Source organism: Ornithorhynchus anatinus, chromosome 1 (genome assembly GCF_004115215.2).
Source record: "Ornithorhynchus anatinus isolate Pmale09 chromosome 1, mOrnAna1.pri.v4, whole genome shotgun sequence".
NCBI lineage: Eukaryota > Metazoa > Chordata > Mammalia > Monotremata > Ornithorhynchidae > Ornithorhynchus > Ornithorhynchus anatinus.
Window position 1 is genome coordinate 178,290,112 of NC_041728.1, and position 18,006 is coordinate 178,308,117.

An 18,006-nucleotide genomic window follows, 5' to 3' on the forward strand; every position below is an offset into this window, starting at 1 on the left:
CATGATGCCTCTGGTCTGGAATGCCCTCCCTTCTCAAATCCGACAGAAAATTACTCTCCCTTCCTTCAAAGCCTTATGAAAGCACATAGCGTGGCTCAGCATGAGAAGCAGCATGGCTTAGTGGAAAGAGCACAGGCTTGGGAGGCAGAGGACGTGGGTTCTAATCCCGGCTCTGCCACTTGTCTGCTGTGTGACCTTGGGCAAGCCATTTAACTTCTCTGGGCCTCGGTTACCTCACCTGGGAAATGGGGATTAAGGCTGTGAGCCTCATGTGGGACAACCTGATTACCTTGTATCTACCCCAGTACTTGGAACAATGCTTGGCACATAGTAAGCGCTTCACAAATGCCATTATTACTATTATTATCCCCTCCAAGAGGCCTTCCCTGATTAAGTCCCCTTTTCTTTTCTTCCCACTCCCTTTTGCATCGCCCTGACTTGCTCCCTTGGCTCTTCCTCCCTCCCAGCCCCACAGCACTTATATCCATATCTATCATTCATTGAACTCTATGAATGTCGGTCTTCCCTGTCTAGACTGTAAGCTCGTTATGGGCAGGGAATGTGTCCATTTATTGTCTTGCACTTTCCCAAGTGCTTTGTACAGTGCTCTGCACACAGTAAGCACTCAATAAATACGATTGATTGAATGAATGAATGAATGAATGCATGAATGACTCCCCCCACTCGAAGGCCTGACACCAATTCAGGATCCCCTCCCGTCCCTGGCACCCCATTCCCTCCCTCTGCCCCTCCTTTAACGGTCAATAACTGTGCCCTGCCACCTGTCGACCCAAGCATACAATCTGGAGCTCTCTCTGGGTGGGACAAGTTACCCTTTACTGGCACTGCAACAGGAGGGATGGAGGTTGGACTTCAGAAAGAACTACAGTCTAAAGAACTTCCCAAAGTCAGCCAGAAGTGACCAAAGATGAGATTCCAGACTGGATGGGAGAGGTGAGGCAAGATCCAGCCTGGAGGCAGAGGCATGATCACGATGACCTCTCAAGGACCTCAACCTTTAGCCCCAGTGGACAGAGCACTCGGGTTGCCCCCCTCCCTTCCCTCTATTCTTATGTGCCAGTCACTGTACTAAGCACTGGGGAAGATACAACGTAATCAGGTTGTCCCACGTGATTCAGTCAATCGTATTTATTGAGCGTTTACTGTGTGCAGAGCACTGTACTAAGCACTTAGGAGTGTACAGCATAACTATAAACAGACACATTCCCTGCCTATAACAAGCTTACAGTCTAGAAGAGGAGACAGACATTAATATAAATAATCTACAGATATGAACACAAGCTAATCAGTTGGGACACAGCCCCTGTCCCACATGGGGCTCACAGACTTAATCACCATTTTACAGTTGAGGGAACTGAGGCCCAGAGAAGTGAAGTGACTTGCCCAAGGTCACACAGCAGTCAGGTGGCGGAGCTGGAATTAGAACCCAGGTCCTTCTGACTTCCAAGACGATCCTCTATTCACTAGGCCACACTGTTTCTGAACAAAAGGGAGGTTGGCTTGGCTTGGGATGGCTGAAGAAAATGACAGCACCCTCTCCTATCCATCAATCAATCAATCACTTGTACTGATTGAGCACATACTCTGTGCAGAGCACTGTACTACACACCTAGGAGAATATAATACAGTTAAAAGACACAATCCCTGCCCTCAAGTTACTTATCATCTAACGGGAGGGACAGATGCTAAAATAAATCACAAGAAGGAGGAAGCAACAGAGCATGAAGTTATATACATAAGTCCTGGGAGGTGGGTGTATTTATGTGTATGCACGTGTACAGTCTAGAGGTTAGGTAATGCGGAAGGGCTGGAGTGGAGACATTAACCAGGGAAGGTTTCCTGGAGGAGAGGTGACTCCAGGCACTTAGAACAGTGCTATGCACATAGTAAGCACTTAACAAATACCATCATTATTATTATTGTTATAGAACAATGAAGACCTCCATCTCTTCCACCAGTGGGTACAATCTCCCAGTGAGCATAGGAGAGGCATGGGTCAGAGGACTGGCAGAGTCTCCAGGGACACAGGATGGGCATGGGGGGAGACAATTGGTATGGTCTACCACGGAGCACAGGATGGGCACCGGTGAGAGGATTTGCGGGGTCTCCAGGAACATAGGATGGGCACCGGTGAGAGGCCTGGAAAAGTCTCCCAGTGAGCATAGGAGAGGCCTGGGTCAGAGGACTGGCAGAGTCTCCTGGGGAGCACAGGATGGGCACGGGGAGACGACTGGTAGAGTCTCTCAAGGAGCACAGGATGGACACCAGTGAAAGGTCTGGTAGAGTCTCCTGGAAAGCACAGGTCGGGCATCAGTGCAAGGCCTGGCAGAGTCTCCAGGGGCAGAGGACGGGTACCAGTGAGAGGCCTGGTAGAGTCTCCGGGGACACAGGATGGGCAAAGGCGAGGGGAAGGGCCCCTGGGCCTCACAGCTCGTGCCCGCAGGCACTTCTCCAAACCCCAAACCCTGCCTGCCTCCAACAGGAAGTGAGCGGGAAGGAGGGAGAGCCAGATGTGAGGCTGGAACCCCCCCCAACCCGCTCCCCCTCCAACCCACCCCCCAGGCAAGGCCACCTCAGGGCCCGAGCAGGGAGAGGCAACGATGACTCTTTCACCAGGCAGGGGCCATCAGAGCGACCTTTCCCTCTCTCGCCACAATCTTCTCCAGCATGAGTCATCTACCGATTTCCTAATTCGGCTTATTATTTTCTCAGATCCGAGCTCTGAGGCCGATCTGCCTTCTCTGCTCCTCCACCCCAGTGTGATGCTTTCTGGGTCTCCGGGGGACTGAGGCTGCTTATGTAAGTGAGAGAGACAGAGAGAGCGTGAGAGAGAGAAAGAGCGAGAGAGTGAGAGAAGAATAGAAAGAGAGAGAGCCGGGGGTGGGTGAAAGAAGGGGGGCAAGCAGTGAGAGAGTGAGAGAGTGATGAGAGAGAGGGAAAAAAGGCAAGAGAGGGTGAGGGAATGAGAAAAAGAGAGAATGAGAGAGTTGGGGGGTGGGTGAAAGAGCAAGGGGAGGCAGTGAGAGACTATGAGCCAGTGAGGAGATAGCGAGAGAACAAGAGTCAGAGAAAGAGAAAGCAAGTGGACGGGTGGGTAAAAGAGAAAGAGAGACTGAGAAAGAGAGGGAGGCTGCCAGGATGAGCAACAGAGGTAGGGAGAAGGTGAGGAGAAGGCGGGTGAAAAAGAAAGAGAAAGAGAGGGGAGGCAATAATAATAATGACGGTATTTGTTAAGCGCTTATTACGTGCCAAGCTTTGTTCTAAGCGAGGGGTAGATACAAGGCAATCGGGTCGTCCCACGTGGGGCTCACAGTCTTAATCCCCATTTTACAGATGAGGTCACTGAGGCACAGAGAAGTTGTGACTTGCCCAGAGTCACACGGCTGATCGGTGGCGGCGCCGGAATTAGAACCCACGACCTCTGACTTTGCCAAGCCGGTGCTCTTTCCACGAAGCCACGCTGAGCAAGTAAGAGAGAGGGGGTTGGGTGAAAGAGAGAGAGAGAAAGAGAAAGGGGGACAGTGAGAGAGAGCAAGAGAGAGCACACAGTTCCGAAGCGCATCGGAGGAAACAGAAACTGCAGCGATGCAGGAGGTTGGTTTTTATCTCTCTCAACATAAGAAAAGGCTGCTGCAGAGGAAGTGGTAGACGCTTAGGCGAAAACTAACAAGAGGAGGATGAAAAGAAAACCAGGTAGCAGACTTAACGGGAAGGAGGCCTCTGTCTGGTTTCCTCGGGGCTTTTTGGATAATAATAATAATAACAATAATAATAATGTTGGTATTTGTTAAGCGCTTACTATGTGCCGAGCACTGTTCTAAGCGCTGGGGGAGATACAGGGTAATCAGGTTGTCCCACATAAGGCTCCGTTAATCCCCATTTTACAGATGAGGTAACTGAGGCATAGAGAAGTGAAGTGACTTGCCCACAGTCACACAGCTGACAAGTGGCAGAGCCGGGAGTCGAACCCATGACCTCTGACTCCGAAGCCCAGGCTCTTTCCACTGAGCCACGCTGGCTCAGTGTACTAAGGAGGTACTCAATAGATACCAACCTTAGTGTGGCTTAGTGGAAAGAGTATGGGGCTTGGGAGTCAGAGGTTGTGGGTTCTAATTCCGGCTCCACCATTCATTCATTCGCTCATTCGGTCGTATTTATTGAGCGCTTACTATGTGCAGAGCACTGTACTAAGAGCTTGGAATGGACAATTCGGCAACAGATAGAGACAATCCCTGTCCAGAAAGGGGCTCACAATCTAAACGGGGGAGGCAGACAACAAAACAAAACAAGTAGTCTGGCGTAGATATCATCAAGATAAATAGAGTCCGAGATATGTACACATTATTGACACAATCAGCTGGGTGATTTTGGGCAAGTCACTTAACTTCTCTGGGCCCCAGTCACCTCATCTGTAAAATGGGAATTAAGACTGTGAACCCCATGTGGGACAGCCAAATTACCTTGTATCTCCCCCAGTGCTTTGAACAGTGCTTAGGACATAGTAAGTCCTTATTATTATTATTATTATTGCCTCTCCTCTCTTTCTCTTTCTTTTTCACCCACCTTCTCCTCACCTTCTACCCCAGTGCTTAAAAGAGTGCTTGGCACATAGTAAGTGCTTAACAAATACCATCATTATCATTATTATTATTATTATTATTACAACAGTTACTACACCACGGCCTCTAGACTGTAAGCTCTTTGTGGGCAGGGAATGTGTCTGTTTACTGTTGTGTTGTTCTCTCCAAGTAATAATAATGTTGGTATTTGTTAAGCGCTTACTATGTGTAGGGCACTGTTCTAAGCGCTGAGGTAGATACAAGGTAATCAAGCTGTCCCACATGAGGCTCACAGTCTTCATCCCCATTTTACAGATGAGGTAACTGAGGCCCAGAGAAGTGAAGTGACTTGCCCACGGTCACACAGCTGACAAGTGGCAGAGCCGGGATTCAAATCCATGACCTCTGACTCCCCAAACCCGGGCTCTTTCCACTGAGTTGGTACAGTGCTCTGCACAAAGTGATCAGTAGGTGATAGGAAAGTAGGAATGACTACGTGACTGGTCTCTAAGCTCAAGGAAAAGAGGGTGGGCAGTGGGGAGGGAGGAAAGAAGGAAGGGAAAGAGGGGCAGGAGAGAAACCGAGAGTGTGGCTCCATTTTGGGGTCCGCAGGTGCAGCTGGGCCCGAGGAAAAAGAGGAGGGGCCGGGAGCCAAGAGAGCTGCGTTCTAGTCCCGCTTCTGCCACTGGTCCGCTGTGTGACCTTTGAATGAGTTCTTTCACTCCTCTGGGCCTCAGTTTCCACATCTGTGAAATGGGAATGAGACTAATCCCAGCTCCGTCACTTGTCTGCTGTGTGACCTTGGGCATGTCACTTTACTTCTCTGTGTCTCAGTTCCCTCATCTGTAAAATGGAGATTAAGACTGGGAGCCCCACGAGGGACAATCTGATTATTCTATATCTACTCCAGTGCTTAGAACAGTGCTTCACACATAGTAAGTGCTTAATAAATACCATCATTATTATTACTATCATTATTATTACCCCAGCGCTTAGAACAGTGCTTGACACATAGTAAGCACTTAACAAATACTATCATTACTATATCTGATCTCCTTCCCTTTCAGACCATGATCCCCATGTGGAACAGGAACCGTATCCTATCGCATAATGTTGTATCTATTCCAGAGCTTAGCACTTGATTAATAAGCACTTAATAGACACCACTCTTAATGATCTTGGGGAACTAAAGACTGAACTCTTTACATTGTTCGTTGTTATAATGTACTCTCCCAAGGACTTAGTACAGTGCTTTGCACACAGAAGATGCTCAATATATATGATTGATGGAATGAATGGATAAATTTCTCACAAACTCTATCAGCTCTCTCTCCAACTACCTAACCACTCTTTTCTCCCAGTGCACCCCAGCTCACACTCTTCACCCCTCTTTAGTCACTCTATCAATCAATCAGTGGAATTTATTAGGTGCTTACTATGTGCACAGCACTGTACTAAGTACAATACAACATAATTACTAAATGTATTCCCTACCCATAACAAGCTTACAGTCTAAAGGGCCATTAATATGAGAAGCAGTGTGGCTTAGTGGAAAGAGCATGGGCTTGGGAGCCAGAGGTTGTGGGTTCTAATCCCACCTCCGCCACCTGTCTGCTGTGTGACCTTGGGCAAGTCACTTCTCGTCTTTGTGTCTCAGCTCCCTCAACTGTAAAATGGGGATTGAGACTGTGAGCCCACATGGGACGAAGACTTTGTCCAATCTAACTTGTATCTTCCCTTGTGCTTAGTACAGTGTCTGGCTCATTGTAAGCGACCAAAAAGTGACAAAAACCATAATTATTATTATTATTATCAGGGCACAGTGAGTAAGCTGGTGTTAGAGGAACAGAGTGTGAGGGCTGGGCTGTAGTAGGAGAAAGATCACTTAATCCGTGGTGTTTATCGAGTGCTTACTGTGTGCAGAGCACTGTACTAGGTGTTTGGGAGAGTATAAAACAACAGAGGTAGTAGGTATGTTCCCTGCCCACAAGGAACTTCATCACTGGATATGTAGTCAAGGTGTTTCAGGCCCAAAGGCAGGATGTGGGCGAGAGGTCGGCAGTGAGAGAGATGAGATCGAGATACGGTGAGAAGGTTAGCAACAGAGGAGGGTAGCTTGCGGGCTGGGTGGAGAGTAGCGAGGTGAGCTAGGAGGGGGCAAGGTGATGGACTGCTTTAAAGCTGATGGTGTGGACTTTTTGTTTGATATGGAGGTGGAGGGGCAACCACTGGAGTTTCTTTAGGAGTGAGGAGATATCTTGAAATTTTTATGGACAAAATGATCCGGCAGCAGGAGAAGTATGGTCTGGAATGGGGAGAGGCAGGTAGCTGGGAGGTCAGCAAGGAGGCTGATGCAGTCATCCAGGTGGGGAAGGATGTATGAATGTGATAGCAGTTTGGATGGAGAGGAAAAGGCAGATGTTAGCGATGTTGTGGAGGTAGAACCGACGGGATTTAGTGATGGATTGAATGTGGGTTGAATGAGAGAAAGGGGTCGAGGATAACGCCAAGGTTACGAGCTTGAGAGACAGAAAGGATGGAGGTGCCATCTACGGTGATGGGAAAGCCACGAGGAGGACAGGGGAAGATAAGGAGCTCTGTTTCGGACATGTTAAGCTTGAGTGATGGGAGGACATCCAAGCAGAGATATCTCCAAGGCAGAAGGATTTGGGAGCCTGCAGAGAGGGAGAGCCATCAGGGCTGGAGATGTAGATTTGGGCATCATCCACAAAGAGGTGGGAGTTGAAGCCATAGGAGCGAATGATCTGGCACTGGCTAGTTTGGGGGGTGGAAAGGGAGAAGAGGGGAGGGAAAAGATGGGCATGGGGCAGGGTGGGAGATGGATCTGGGCTTGGAGGCCTTTAAAATAATTGTGGGAGATAGGGGAGAGGGGGATGGAGCAGGGAGAAGCAGGGAAGGGAGGGAGCGGATGGGGGTCAGATACAAGGGCAGGTGTTAGGGAAGGACCAAGACGCAGTCCTGCCACACGGGACACATGCCAACGACGGGAAGGACGCCAGCACAAAGGAAAACTTCCCCCTATCAGCACTTCCCTTTCAACACACTCTCAGCGGCAAATCAGCAAGCCTGAGTGGGCTCAAGGACGCCTGAAGAGGAGAAGAAGCCGTCCCTGGAGGCGGGAAAGTCCACTTGGGACTGCAGTGCTCCATTGTCCGGGGAGAAAGGGCGGGGGCGGCGGGGGACTCCAGAACCAGCCCTCCTCATCCCGTCCATGCAGACAAGGCACCTTAAAGACACATCCCGGGCCGGAACAGCAAGACGCAATCGGATTGTGGCATTAAAAAAAAAGGGGGGGGGGGGGGGCAGCCTTCTCACTGATAATGATGGTAATTGTTAAGAGCTTACTATGTGCCAGACACCGTGCTAAGCGTTGGTGTTTCCTCTTCTCTAGACTGTGAACTCACTGTGGGCAGGGAACGCGTCTGTTTCTTGTTGTGTTGCACTCTCCTAAATGCTTAGTACTTTGCACACAGTAAGCATTCAATAAATACGACTGAATGAATGAATGAGATTGTACCATTTAAAGAAAAAAGGAATCCTTCTAATTCTCACCTGTGTTTCCTGTCGCAGCACTTACTTTAGTGCTCTGCACAACAGTAGGCACTCAACATCTCCTGTTAATACTCCCCTGCAGGCCTAGCAGAGAGCACCAGGTCAGGGAACCAGAGGACCCGGGTTCTAATCCTGACTCCACACTCGCCTGGCGTGTGACCTTAGGCAAGTTACTTTGCTTTTCGGTGCCTCAGTTTCCTCATCTGTGAAAATGGGAATTCAATACCAGTTCTCCCTCCTTCTTGGACTGAGAGACCCCTGTGGGACAGGAACTGTGTCAGATCTGCTTACTTTGTATCGTAATGCAGTGCTGGTGCACTGTAAATGCTTAACAGACACTCTATTTGTGATCCAGATTTCTTGCTCTTTTCTGAAGCCCTACCATTCAGTCAAAAAGCCGCAGGGGAGCAATGACCTTATTGTTGTGCTCTCCCCCAAGCGCTTAGTACAGTGCTTTAATAAGCATAATAAACACTCAATAAACACAACTGAATGAAGAGGTCATCCTGACGGTTCCCCTGCTTCAGATCAGAATCCAAACAGTCTACAGGAAGGACGAGAAATTTCCCTTTAAGGATCTTTCTGGAGTTGATTCCATTGAACTTGGGCTTCTTCCACATCTCAGAGAGCCCTTCTCAATAGCTCTGGGGAATTAGCACTGGGGAACCTACAAAATAATCAGGTCACTCACGGTCCCTGTCCCGCACGGAGCTCCCAGGCTAGGCGGGAGAGAGAACAGGTATCATTTGCATTTTACAGAAGAGGAAACTGAGGCCCCGAGAAGGCATGTGACTTGCCCGAGGTCACACAGCAGGCAAGTGGCAGAGCCGAGATCAGAACCCAGGTCCTCTAACTCCCAGGCGCAGCCACTTTTCTCTAGGCTAGATACACTATGAGAACGATTGCAGCCGGAGGCAGGGCGTCCTGGGAGAGATGCATCTATGGCATCGCTATGGGTCGGAGATGATAGCATAAGATAGGATAAAACAGGGCTGCTTTCCTAGGCCATTCTGCTTCACTGTATCCTGCATGGAAAAAGCTTATGAGAGCCCCCTCTCTGGAGTCCTTGTTTATTAGGCACCCCCTCTGAGGATGACAAAGTGGGGTGGGGAAATAGAAAGGGGAAAGGAGAGGTTATTCATGGAAGGCTTCCTGAAGAATGTGTGATTTGCGGAGATCTTCGGGAGGCGGGCGGTGGACAGACTGGCAATCTGATGGATATGAAAGAGAAGTAAATTCCATGTCGGGGGCGGACTTGCCCCTCCTACCTCATTTCACTACAGAGATGTTCATCCCCTTGATTCTACTTATTTCTATTTATTGCTATTGTTCTTGTCTGTCCGTCTCCCCCGATTAGACCGTAAGCCCGTCAAAGGGCAGGGACTGTCTCTGTTACCGATTTGTCCATTCCAAGCGCTTAGTACAGTGCTCTGCACATAGTAAGCGCTCAATAAATACTATTGAATGAATAAATGAATGAACCAGCCCACAAACTTCGCTCCTCCACTGCCAAGCTACTCACTGGACCTCGATCTCGTTCTCATCTATTTCACTGCAGACCTCTCGCCCACATCCTGCCTCTGGCCTGGAAGCGCCCCCCGGCCATATCCAAAAGACAATGACTCTCCCCCATATCAAAGCCCTTCTGAAGGCATAGCTCCTCCAAGAGGCCTTCCCTAAGCCCCCTTTCCTCTTCTCCCACTCCCTACTGCATCACCCTGAAGTGCTCCCTTTATTCTTCCCCTCCCAACCCCACAACACTTATGTCCATTTCTGTCATTTATTTATTTCTATTAATGTCTGTATCTCCCTCTAGACTATAAGTTCATTGTGGGCAGGGGACGTGTCTGTTAATTGTTCTATTGTACTCTCCCAAGAGCTCAGAAGAGTGCTCTGGACACAGGAAGCGCTTAATAAATACGACACTGTCAAGATGTGAGCAACGAGTTTGGCGACAAGAGAGAGATGAAAGCGAAGGACAGTGAGTGGGTTGTGGTTGTCCCAGAAGAGGGTCCCAGTGTCCCCGCTCTTCCCCAATCAATTAATTGATTCCAGGCCCCGGGCTCTGTATGTCTGACCCAGAAGAGTGGGGGCCCTGGGACAGCTTGGGGGAAACACATGGAGAAGAATCCCCAAAAGCACAAGTTTGAGACGTGAACAGGAAAAGGTGGCCTTAAATTTCCAACTTTCTGACTGAAAGCAGTGTGTAAGAAGTACGCTCTCACGGCTTCAACTACCCGTGCAGATCTACATCTCTACTCCTGTCCTCTCCCCCTCCCTTCAGGCTCGATCTCCTCCTGCCTCCGGGATGTCTCCACCTGGATGTCGGCCCGCCACCTAAAACTCAACATGAGCAGGACTGAGCTCCTCATCTTCCCTCCCGAGCCCAGTCCTCTCCCAGACTTCCCTTTCACCGTGGATGGTATGACCATCCTTCCCGTCTCTCGGGCCCTCGACCTCGGTGTCATCTTTGACTCGTCTCTCTCATTCACCCAACATGTCCGATCCGTTACCGAGACCTGCCGGTCTCACCTTTACAATATCGCCAAGATCCGCCCTTTCCCCTCCACCCAAATGGCTACCTTACTGCTACGGGCTCTTGTTATATCCCAGCTAGACTACTGTGTCAGTCTTCTCTCTCATCTCCCTTCCTCCTCTCTTGCCCCGCTCCGGTCTATTTTTCACTCCGTTGCCCTACTCATCTTCCTGCAGAAACGCTCTGGGCATGTCACTCCCCTTCTTAAAAACCTCCAGTGGTTGCCTATCGACCTCCACTCCAAACAAAAACTCCTCACTCTAGGCTTCGAGGCTCTCCATCCCCTCACCCCTTCCTACCTCTCCTCCCTTCTCTCTTTCTACCCCCCACCCCGCACGCTCCGCTCCTCTGCTGCCCACCTCCTCACCGTCCCCCATTCTCGCCTATCCCGTCGACCCCCGGGCCACGTCCTCCCGCGGTCCCGGAACGCCCTCCCTCCTCATCTCAAACAATCTAATTCTCTTCCCCTCTTCAAATCCCTACTTAAAGCTCACTTCCTCCAAGAGGCCTTCCCAGACTGAGCTCCCCCCTTTTTTCCCTCTGCTCCCTCTACCCCCCCTTCATCTCTCCACAGCTAAACCCTCTTCTTCCCCCCCCCCGCTCCTCCCCCTCTCCCATCCCACCCCCTCAGCACTGTACTCGTCTGCTCGACTGTATATATCTTCATCACCCTATTTATTTTGTTTAATGAGATGTACATCACCCTGATTCTATTTGCCATTGTTTTTATGAGATGTTCTTCCCCTTGACTCTATTTATTGCCATTGTTCTTGTCTGCCCGTCTCCCCCGTTTAGACTGTAAACCCGTCAAAGGGCAGGGACTGTCTCTGTTGCCGATCTGTACATTCCAAGCGCTTAGTACAGTGCTCTGCACATAGTAAGCACTAAATAAATACTATCGAATGAATGAATGAATGAAAATAGCGTGGCCTAGTGGGAAAAGTCCAGGTCTAACAGTCAGAGGACCTGGGTTCTCCTCCCGGCCCCTCCACTTATTTGCTGTGTGACCTTGGGCGAGACACTTCACTTCTCTGGACCTCAGTCTCCTCATCTGGAAAAATGGGGATTAAGACCGGGAGCCTCATGAGGGACATGGATTGCTTCCAACCTGATGAGCTGTTCTCTATCCCAGCACTTAGTACAGCACCTGACCCATAGTAAGCACTTAGCAAACAGCATTAAAAAAAAAAACCAAACCAGACCGCTTCCTCAACCAGACCAAGCCTGACAGTGTGTAGGTCGACCGCCCATCAGAGGGCAACAGGGTGTTCAAATCTGCTCCGAACCAACTCCCCGCCCCAAGCCAGAGATGGCAGAATCCCCACAGCCTCGGCGACGCTTGGTGGAGAAGCGGCGTGGCTTAGTGGGTAGAGCCCGGGCCTGGGAGTCAGAATGACCTGGGTTCTAATCCCAGCTCCATCACTTATCTGCTGGGTGACCTTGGGCAAGTCACTTCGCTTCTCTGGGCCTTAGGTCCTTCAGCTGTAAAATGGGGTTTAAGACGGTGAGCCCCATGTGGTACTGGGACTGTGTCCAACCTAATTTACTTGTATTTATTCATTCATTCAGTCATATTTATCGCACGTTTACTGGGTGCAAAGCACCACACTAAGCACTTGGGAGAGTACAGTATAGCCATAAACGGACACTTTCCCTGCCCACAACGATTTTATAACCTAGAGGGGGAGGCAGGCGTTCATATAAATTGTATCCACCCCAGCGCTTAGAATGGTGCCTGGCACAAAATAAGCACTTAAATGTTGTAATTATTATTATTATTATTAGAAGGGACGAGGAGAGAGTGCCTGAGAGGGGCCCAGCGAGTATGTGGGCCTCAGCAAGGTGGCAGTCTGATAGAGGACCCCCCCACACACACGGTGGAGACAGCCGGAACAAAGTTTAAGCGGAACAGAGTGTAAGCGGCAGAGAAGACCCCGAGGCTCGTGAACAGAGGGTTGAGCCTGGTGGCAGGGTGGGGGTGGAATGACCACAAGCAGGTGGGGTTGAAGCAGCGGGGACTAGGAAAAGAGCCCAGAACTGGGAGTCAGAGGACCTGAGTTCTAATCCTGGCCCTGCCAACTTCCTACTGTGTGACTCTGGGCAACTGCTTCACTTCTCTGTACCTCAGTTTCCTCAACTGCTTAATAGGGAATCATTACTTTGCCTGTGAGACCCTTGTGCATGGCCTAGGGGATAAAGCGCAGACCTGGAAGTCAGAAGGACCTAGGTTCTAACCCCGGTCTTGCCACTTGTCTGCTGGGTGACCTTGGGCAAATAACTTCACTTCTCTGGGCCTCAGTTACCTCCTCGGTAAAATGGGGTTTGAGTCTATGACCCCCATGTGGGACAGGGACTGTGTCCAACCCTATTTGCTTGTGTCCACCCCAGCGCTTGACATATAGGAAGCGCTTAACAAATACCGATCATTATTATTATGATGATGTGGGACGTGGATTGAGTCCAACCTGATTAACTTGCATCTACCCCAGCACTCAGAACAGAGCTTGATACTTGGTAAGTGCTTAACAAGTACCTTTAAAGGGAAAAAAAAAAATTTAGGAAGTCTTCCCGAAAGAAGGAGGGAAGGAGCTGGAGGAGGGGAGAGCCCACCCGGAAGCAGTGCCTTCTCCCCGGACCACCCCCGTAACCACACTGATTGCGCCACGCTCCACCACAAACCCGCTTCGAAGCCAACCGGGTCCCCAGACGGCAGATGGCAGATAGACGGACGGACGGATGGAGGAAGATGGCCCTGCCTCAGCCCCACCCCCAGCAGAAACCGAAACTCGCCGGTCCCCCTCCAAGCTTCAGCCGCCGCCGCTCGGGCACGGCCACCAGAAATGCTCCACTCACCCGAGGAATCCCCACTTTGCGGGCCTTCGGGACCGGCCTGGTACTCTGACTGCCATGACGGCCACGAGACCAGATCCAGCCTGGACGTCTACTCATCTGACCGGAGCGGAGGTCATCTGCGGGGCCTCACAGCTCAAAACCACGCATGCGTCAGCACGTATACTTACACACACACAAACACACACACACTCCCTCGACCTCATTTTTTACGCCGCCGTTACTGTGGCCTGGGACTCTTGGGTTCTACGTCTGGCTACCTCTCCCACTGACCGGCTACTGGGTGATCTGGGACAAGTCATTAATGCATTCAAGTTCATTCATTCATTCAATAGTACTTATTGAGCGCTTACTATGTGCAGAGCACTGTACTAAGCGCTTGGAACGAACAAGTCGGCAAGAGATAGAGACAGTCCCTGCCGTTTGACGGGCTTACAGTCTAATCGGGGGAGACGGACAGACGAGAACGATGGCAATAAATAGAGTCAAGTGCATTTATTGAGCTCTTACTGTGTGCAGAGCACTGTACTAAGCGTTTGGAAAGTACAATTCAGCAATAAAGACAGACAATCCCTGCCCACAACAGGCTCACACCACGCAGCTCAGTCCAGTGGAGAGAGCCTGGGCCTGGAAATCAGGAGCCCTGAGTTAACAAGAGTAGTAATAATAATGATTATTGTGTTATTTGTTAAGCACTTACTATGTGCCAGGCACTGTACTAAGCCCTGGGGTAAATACAATGTAATTGAGTTGGACACAGCCCCTGTCCCACATAGGGCTCACGATCTTAATCGCCATTTCACAGATGAAAGAACTGAGCCACAGAGAAGTGAAGTGACTTGCTCAAGGTCACAAAGCAGACAAGTGACAAAGCTGGAATTAGAACCCAGGTCTTCCTGACTCCCAAGCCCAAACACTAAAAAGCATGGCTTACTGGAACGAGCACAGGCTTGGGAGTCAGAGGACATGGGTTCTAATCCCGGCTCCTCCATTTGTCTGCTGTGTGACCTTGGGCAAGCCACTTCACTTCTCTGCGTCTCAGTTGCCTCATCTGTAAAATGGAGATGAAGACTGTGAGCCCCACGTGTCACAATCTGATTACCTTGTATTTACCCCAGCAACTAAGAGCAGTGCTTGGCACCTAGTAAGCGCTTAACAAATACCATCATCATCATTATTATTATTAATCCCGGCTCCACCCCTTGCCTGCTGTATGACCTTGGGCAAGTTGCTTAACTTCCCTGGACCTCAGTTTTCTTAACTGGAAGGAAGCACATATAGTAAGAGCTTAACAAATACAATTTTAAAAAAATTGGTCCAGCCAGGATTCCGTCTCCAGGGCGACAGACGGGATGACAGCTGGAGGCAGGGTAGGATGCTGGCCCTTCTGGGTTTTCCTCTCACTGCATGGTACCTGGAGGACTACGGTGTTCAGATCCGTCAAATTCTACTGAAAACTAGTATTCTGCAGGAAATCTTCCACGTTAACCTTTAATAGTAATGATAATCACCATGGTATTTGTTAATCACTTAACTACGTGCCAGGCCCTGTACTAACTGCTGGGGTGGATACAAGCAGATCGGGTTGGACACAGTCCCTGTCCCACGTGGGACTCACGGTCTCTAATCCCCATTTTCCAGATGAGGGAACTGAGGCCTAGAGTAGTGAAGCTACTTGCCCGAGATCACACGGCAGACAAGTGGCAGAGCCGGGATTTGGACCCGTGACTTCTGACTCCCAGACCCCGTGCTCTGTCCACTACGCCATGCTGCTTCTCATGGTCTCCCTGCAGGATAGTTCTTGATTTCCCATCCCATGCTCTTTCCACTAGGCCTCACTGCCTCCCCAAATTTTCTTGGGTGTCAAGTTCCCCAGAAGCAGGCTTTCTGTCCAATTTTTCATTTCAGGGTCTCCAAACACCAACCAGTGCTCTCCACATTGATGCGGATGATGATGATGATGATGATGATGATGATGATGATGATGATGATGAAACAGAGTGGGCTAGGACACAGAGCATGGACCTGGGAGTCGGAGGACCTGGGTTCTATTTCGAAGGATCTAGACATAAATGGTGGCCGGATGGGGTGATTATCAGAGTGCTTAAGGTGTATAGTCCAAGTCCATAGGTGACACAGTATGGGGAAATCAGTCATTAGTCTGGAAAGAGCACAAGCCTGGGAGTCAGAGGCCCTGGGTTCGAATCCCACCTCTGCCACCTACCTGCCGTGGGACTGTGGGCAAGCCACTTAACTTCTCTGTGCCTCAGTTACCTCATCTGTAAAATGGGGGATTAAGACTGCGAGCCCCACGTGGGACAACCTGATTCCCCTGTGTCTACCCCAGCGCTTAGAACAGTGCTCTGCACCTAGTAAGCGCTCAACAAATACCAGCATTATTACTATTCTCTGTGCCTCGGTCCCTCATCGGCAAAATGGGGATTCAATCCCTATTCTCCCTCCTACTTGGACTGTAAGATCTGTGTCAGTCACTTGTATTTACTGAGCGCGTACTGAGTGCAGAGCACTGTACTAAGCGCTTGGGAGAGGACAATAGAACAATATAAGAGACACATTCCCTGCCCGCAACGAGCTGAGAGTCTAGAGGGGCTCGGAACAAAGTGGGTCGGTCCTCCCTAAGCCCACAGGTCGGGCTGGGGAGAAGGTGGTCCAGAGTTCCTGGGCGCTCGTCAGCCTGACCGACGGCCCAGTTCCTTTTTCCACTCGGAACGGACCCCAACCCCAAGGACAGGCCTGCTGCTTCTTACCCCTCTCGCCCCCACCAACCAATTAATAATCATATTTATTGAGCGCTGTGTGCAGAGCAATGTACTAAGCGTTTGGGACAATCCAAAATAATGGAGTGGGTGGACTCATTCCCAGCCTACAGCAAGCTTACAGTCGATCTTGCGACCAGCTCCTCGCCCATGTCTTCCCTCTATCCTGTAACTCCCTCCCCCTTCATAGAGAAGCAGTGAGCCTAGTGGATAGAGCTCGGGCCTGGGAGCCAGAAGGACCTGGGTTCTAATCCCGGTTCTGCCGTTCGTCTGCTGGGTGACCTTAGCCCATTCATTCATTCATTCAATAGTATTTATTGAGCGCTTACTATGTGCAGAGCACTGTACTAAGCGCTTGGGATGAACAAGTCGGCAACGGATAGAGACAGTCCCTGCCGTTTGACGGGCTTACGGTCTAATCGGGGGAGACGGACAGACGAGAACCATGGCAATAAATACAGTCGAGGGGAAGAACATCTCGTAAAAACAATGGCAACTAAATAGAATCAAGGCGATGTACAATTCATTAACAAAATAAATAGGGTAACGAAAATATATACAGTTGAGCGGACGAGTACAGTGCTGTGGGGATGGGAAGGGAGAGGTGGAGGAGCAGAGGGAAAAGGGGAAAAAGAGGGTTAAGCTGCGGAGAGGTAAAGGGGGGATGGCAGAGGGAATAGAGTAATAATGTTGGTATTTGTTAAGCGCTTACTATGTGCAGAGCACTGTTCTAAGCGCTGGGGTAGACACAGGGGAATCAGGTTGTCCCATGTGGGGCTCACACTCTTAATCCCCATTTTACAGATGAGGTAACTGAGGCACAGAGAAGTGAAGTGACTTGCCCACAGTCACACAGCTGACAAGTGGCAGAGCTGGGATTCGAACTCATGACCTCTGACTCCAAAGCCCATGCTCTTTCCACTGAGCCACGCTGCAGAGGGAGAAGAGGAGCTCAGTCTGGGAAGGCCTCTTGGAGGAGGTGAGTTTTAAGTAGGGTTTTGAAGAGGGAAAGAGAATCAGTTTGGCGGAGGTGAGGAGGGAGGGCGTTCCAGGACCGCGGGAGGATGTGACCCGGGGGTCGACGGCGGGATGGGCGAGACCGAGGGACGGTGAGGAGGTGGGCGGCAGAGGAGCGGAGCGTGCGGGGTGGGTGGTAGAAAGAGAGAAGGGGTTAGCCAAGTCACTCCACTTCTCTGTACTCAGTTACCGCATCTGTAAATTGGGGATTAAGAGTGTGAGCCCCATGTGGGACAGGGACTGTGTCCAACCTGATTAGCTTGAATCTACCCCAGTGCTTAGAACAGTGCTTGACACATAGTAAGCACTTAACAAATGTTATCATTATTATTACTATTAAATACCATTGATTGATAGATTGGAACCATTCCCTGACCAGTCCGCACTCTCTCCTGGACCCCTGCCCCACGCCCATCTCCCAGCCCTTCAGAGAGGGCTAGAAAGCTGGGCAACTAAGACTGTGATCCCCATGTGGGACATGGATGGTATCCAACCTACTGTCTTGTATCTACCCTAGCGCTTAGTACAGTGGCTGGCACATAGTAAGCGCTCAACAAATAGCATTAAAAAAGTGACATTCCCTCAAACATCTCATGACAATATCAAGCCTGATATTACTACTGAGTACTTACTACGTGCAGAGCACTGTACTAGTCACTTGGCAGAGTATAAA

General features: G+C 50.1%; 1 protein-coding gene across 14 annotated transcripts in view; it reads right to left on the reverse strand.

Annotated features, from left to right (window-relative positions):
- BIN1 (bridging integrator 1) overlaps nt 1-18,006 on the reverse strand; it is a 154,088-nt gene that overhangs the window by 77,355 nt on the left and 58,727 nt on the right. For 7 of the 14 annotated variants that reach the window (XM_029061818.1, XM_029061825.1, XM_029061822.1 and 4 more), the window contains exon 1: nt 13,543-13,654. The exons of the other annotated variants lie outside the window; for them this stretch is intronic. In XM_029061818.1, coding sequence (XP_028917651.1) covers nt 13,543-13,638 — 96 coding nt within the window. In that variant the 5' untranslated portion in view covers nt 13,639-13,654. Of the gene's footprint in view, nt 1-13,542; nt 13,655-18,006 lie in introns of those variants that run through there. 14 annotated transcript variants of the gene reach the window in all.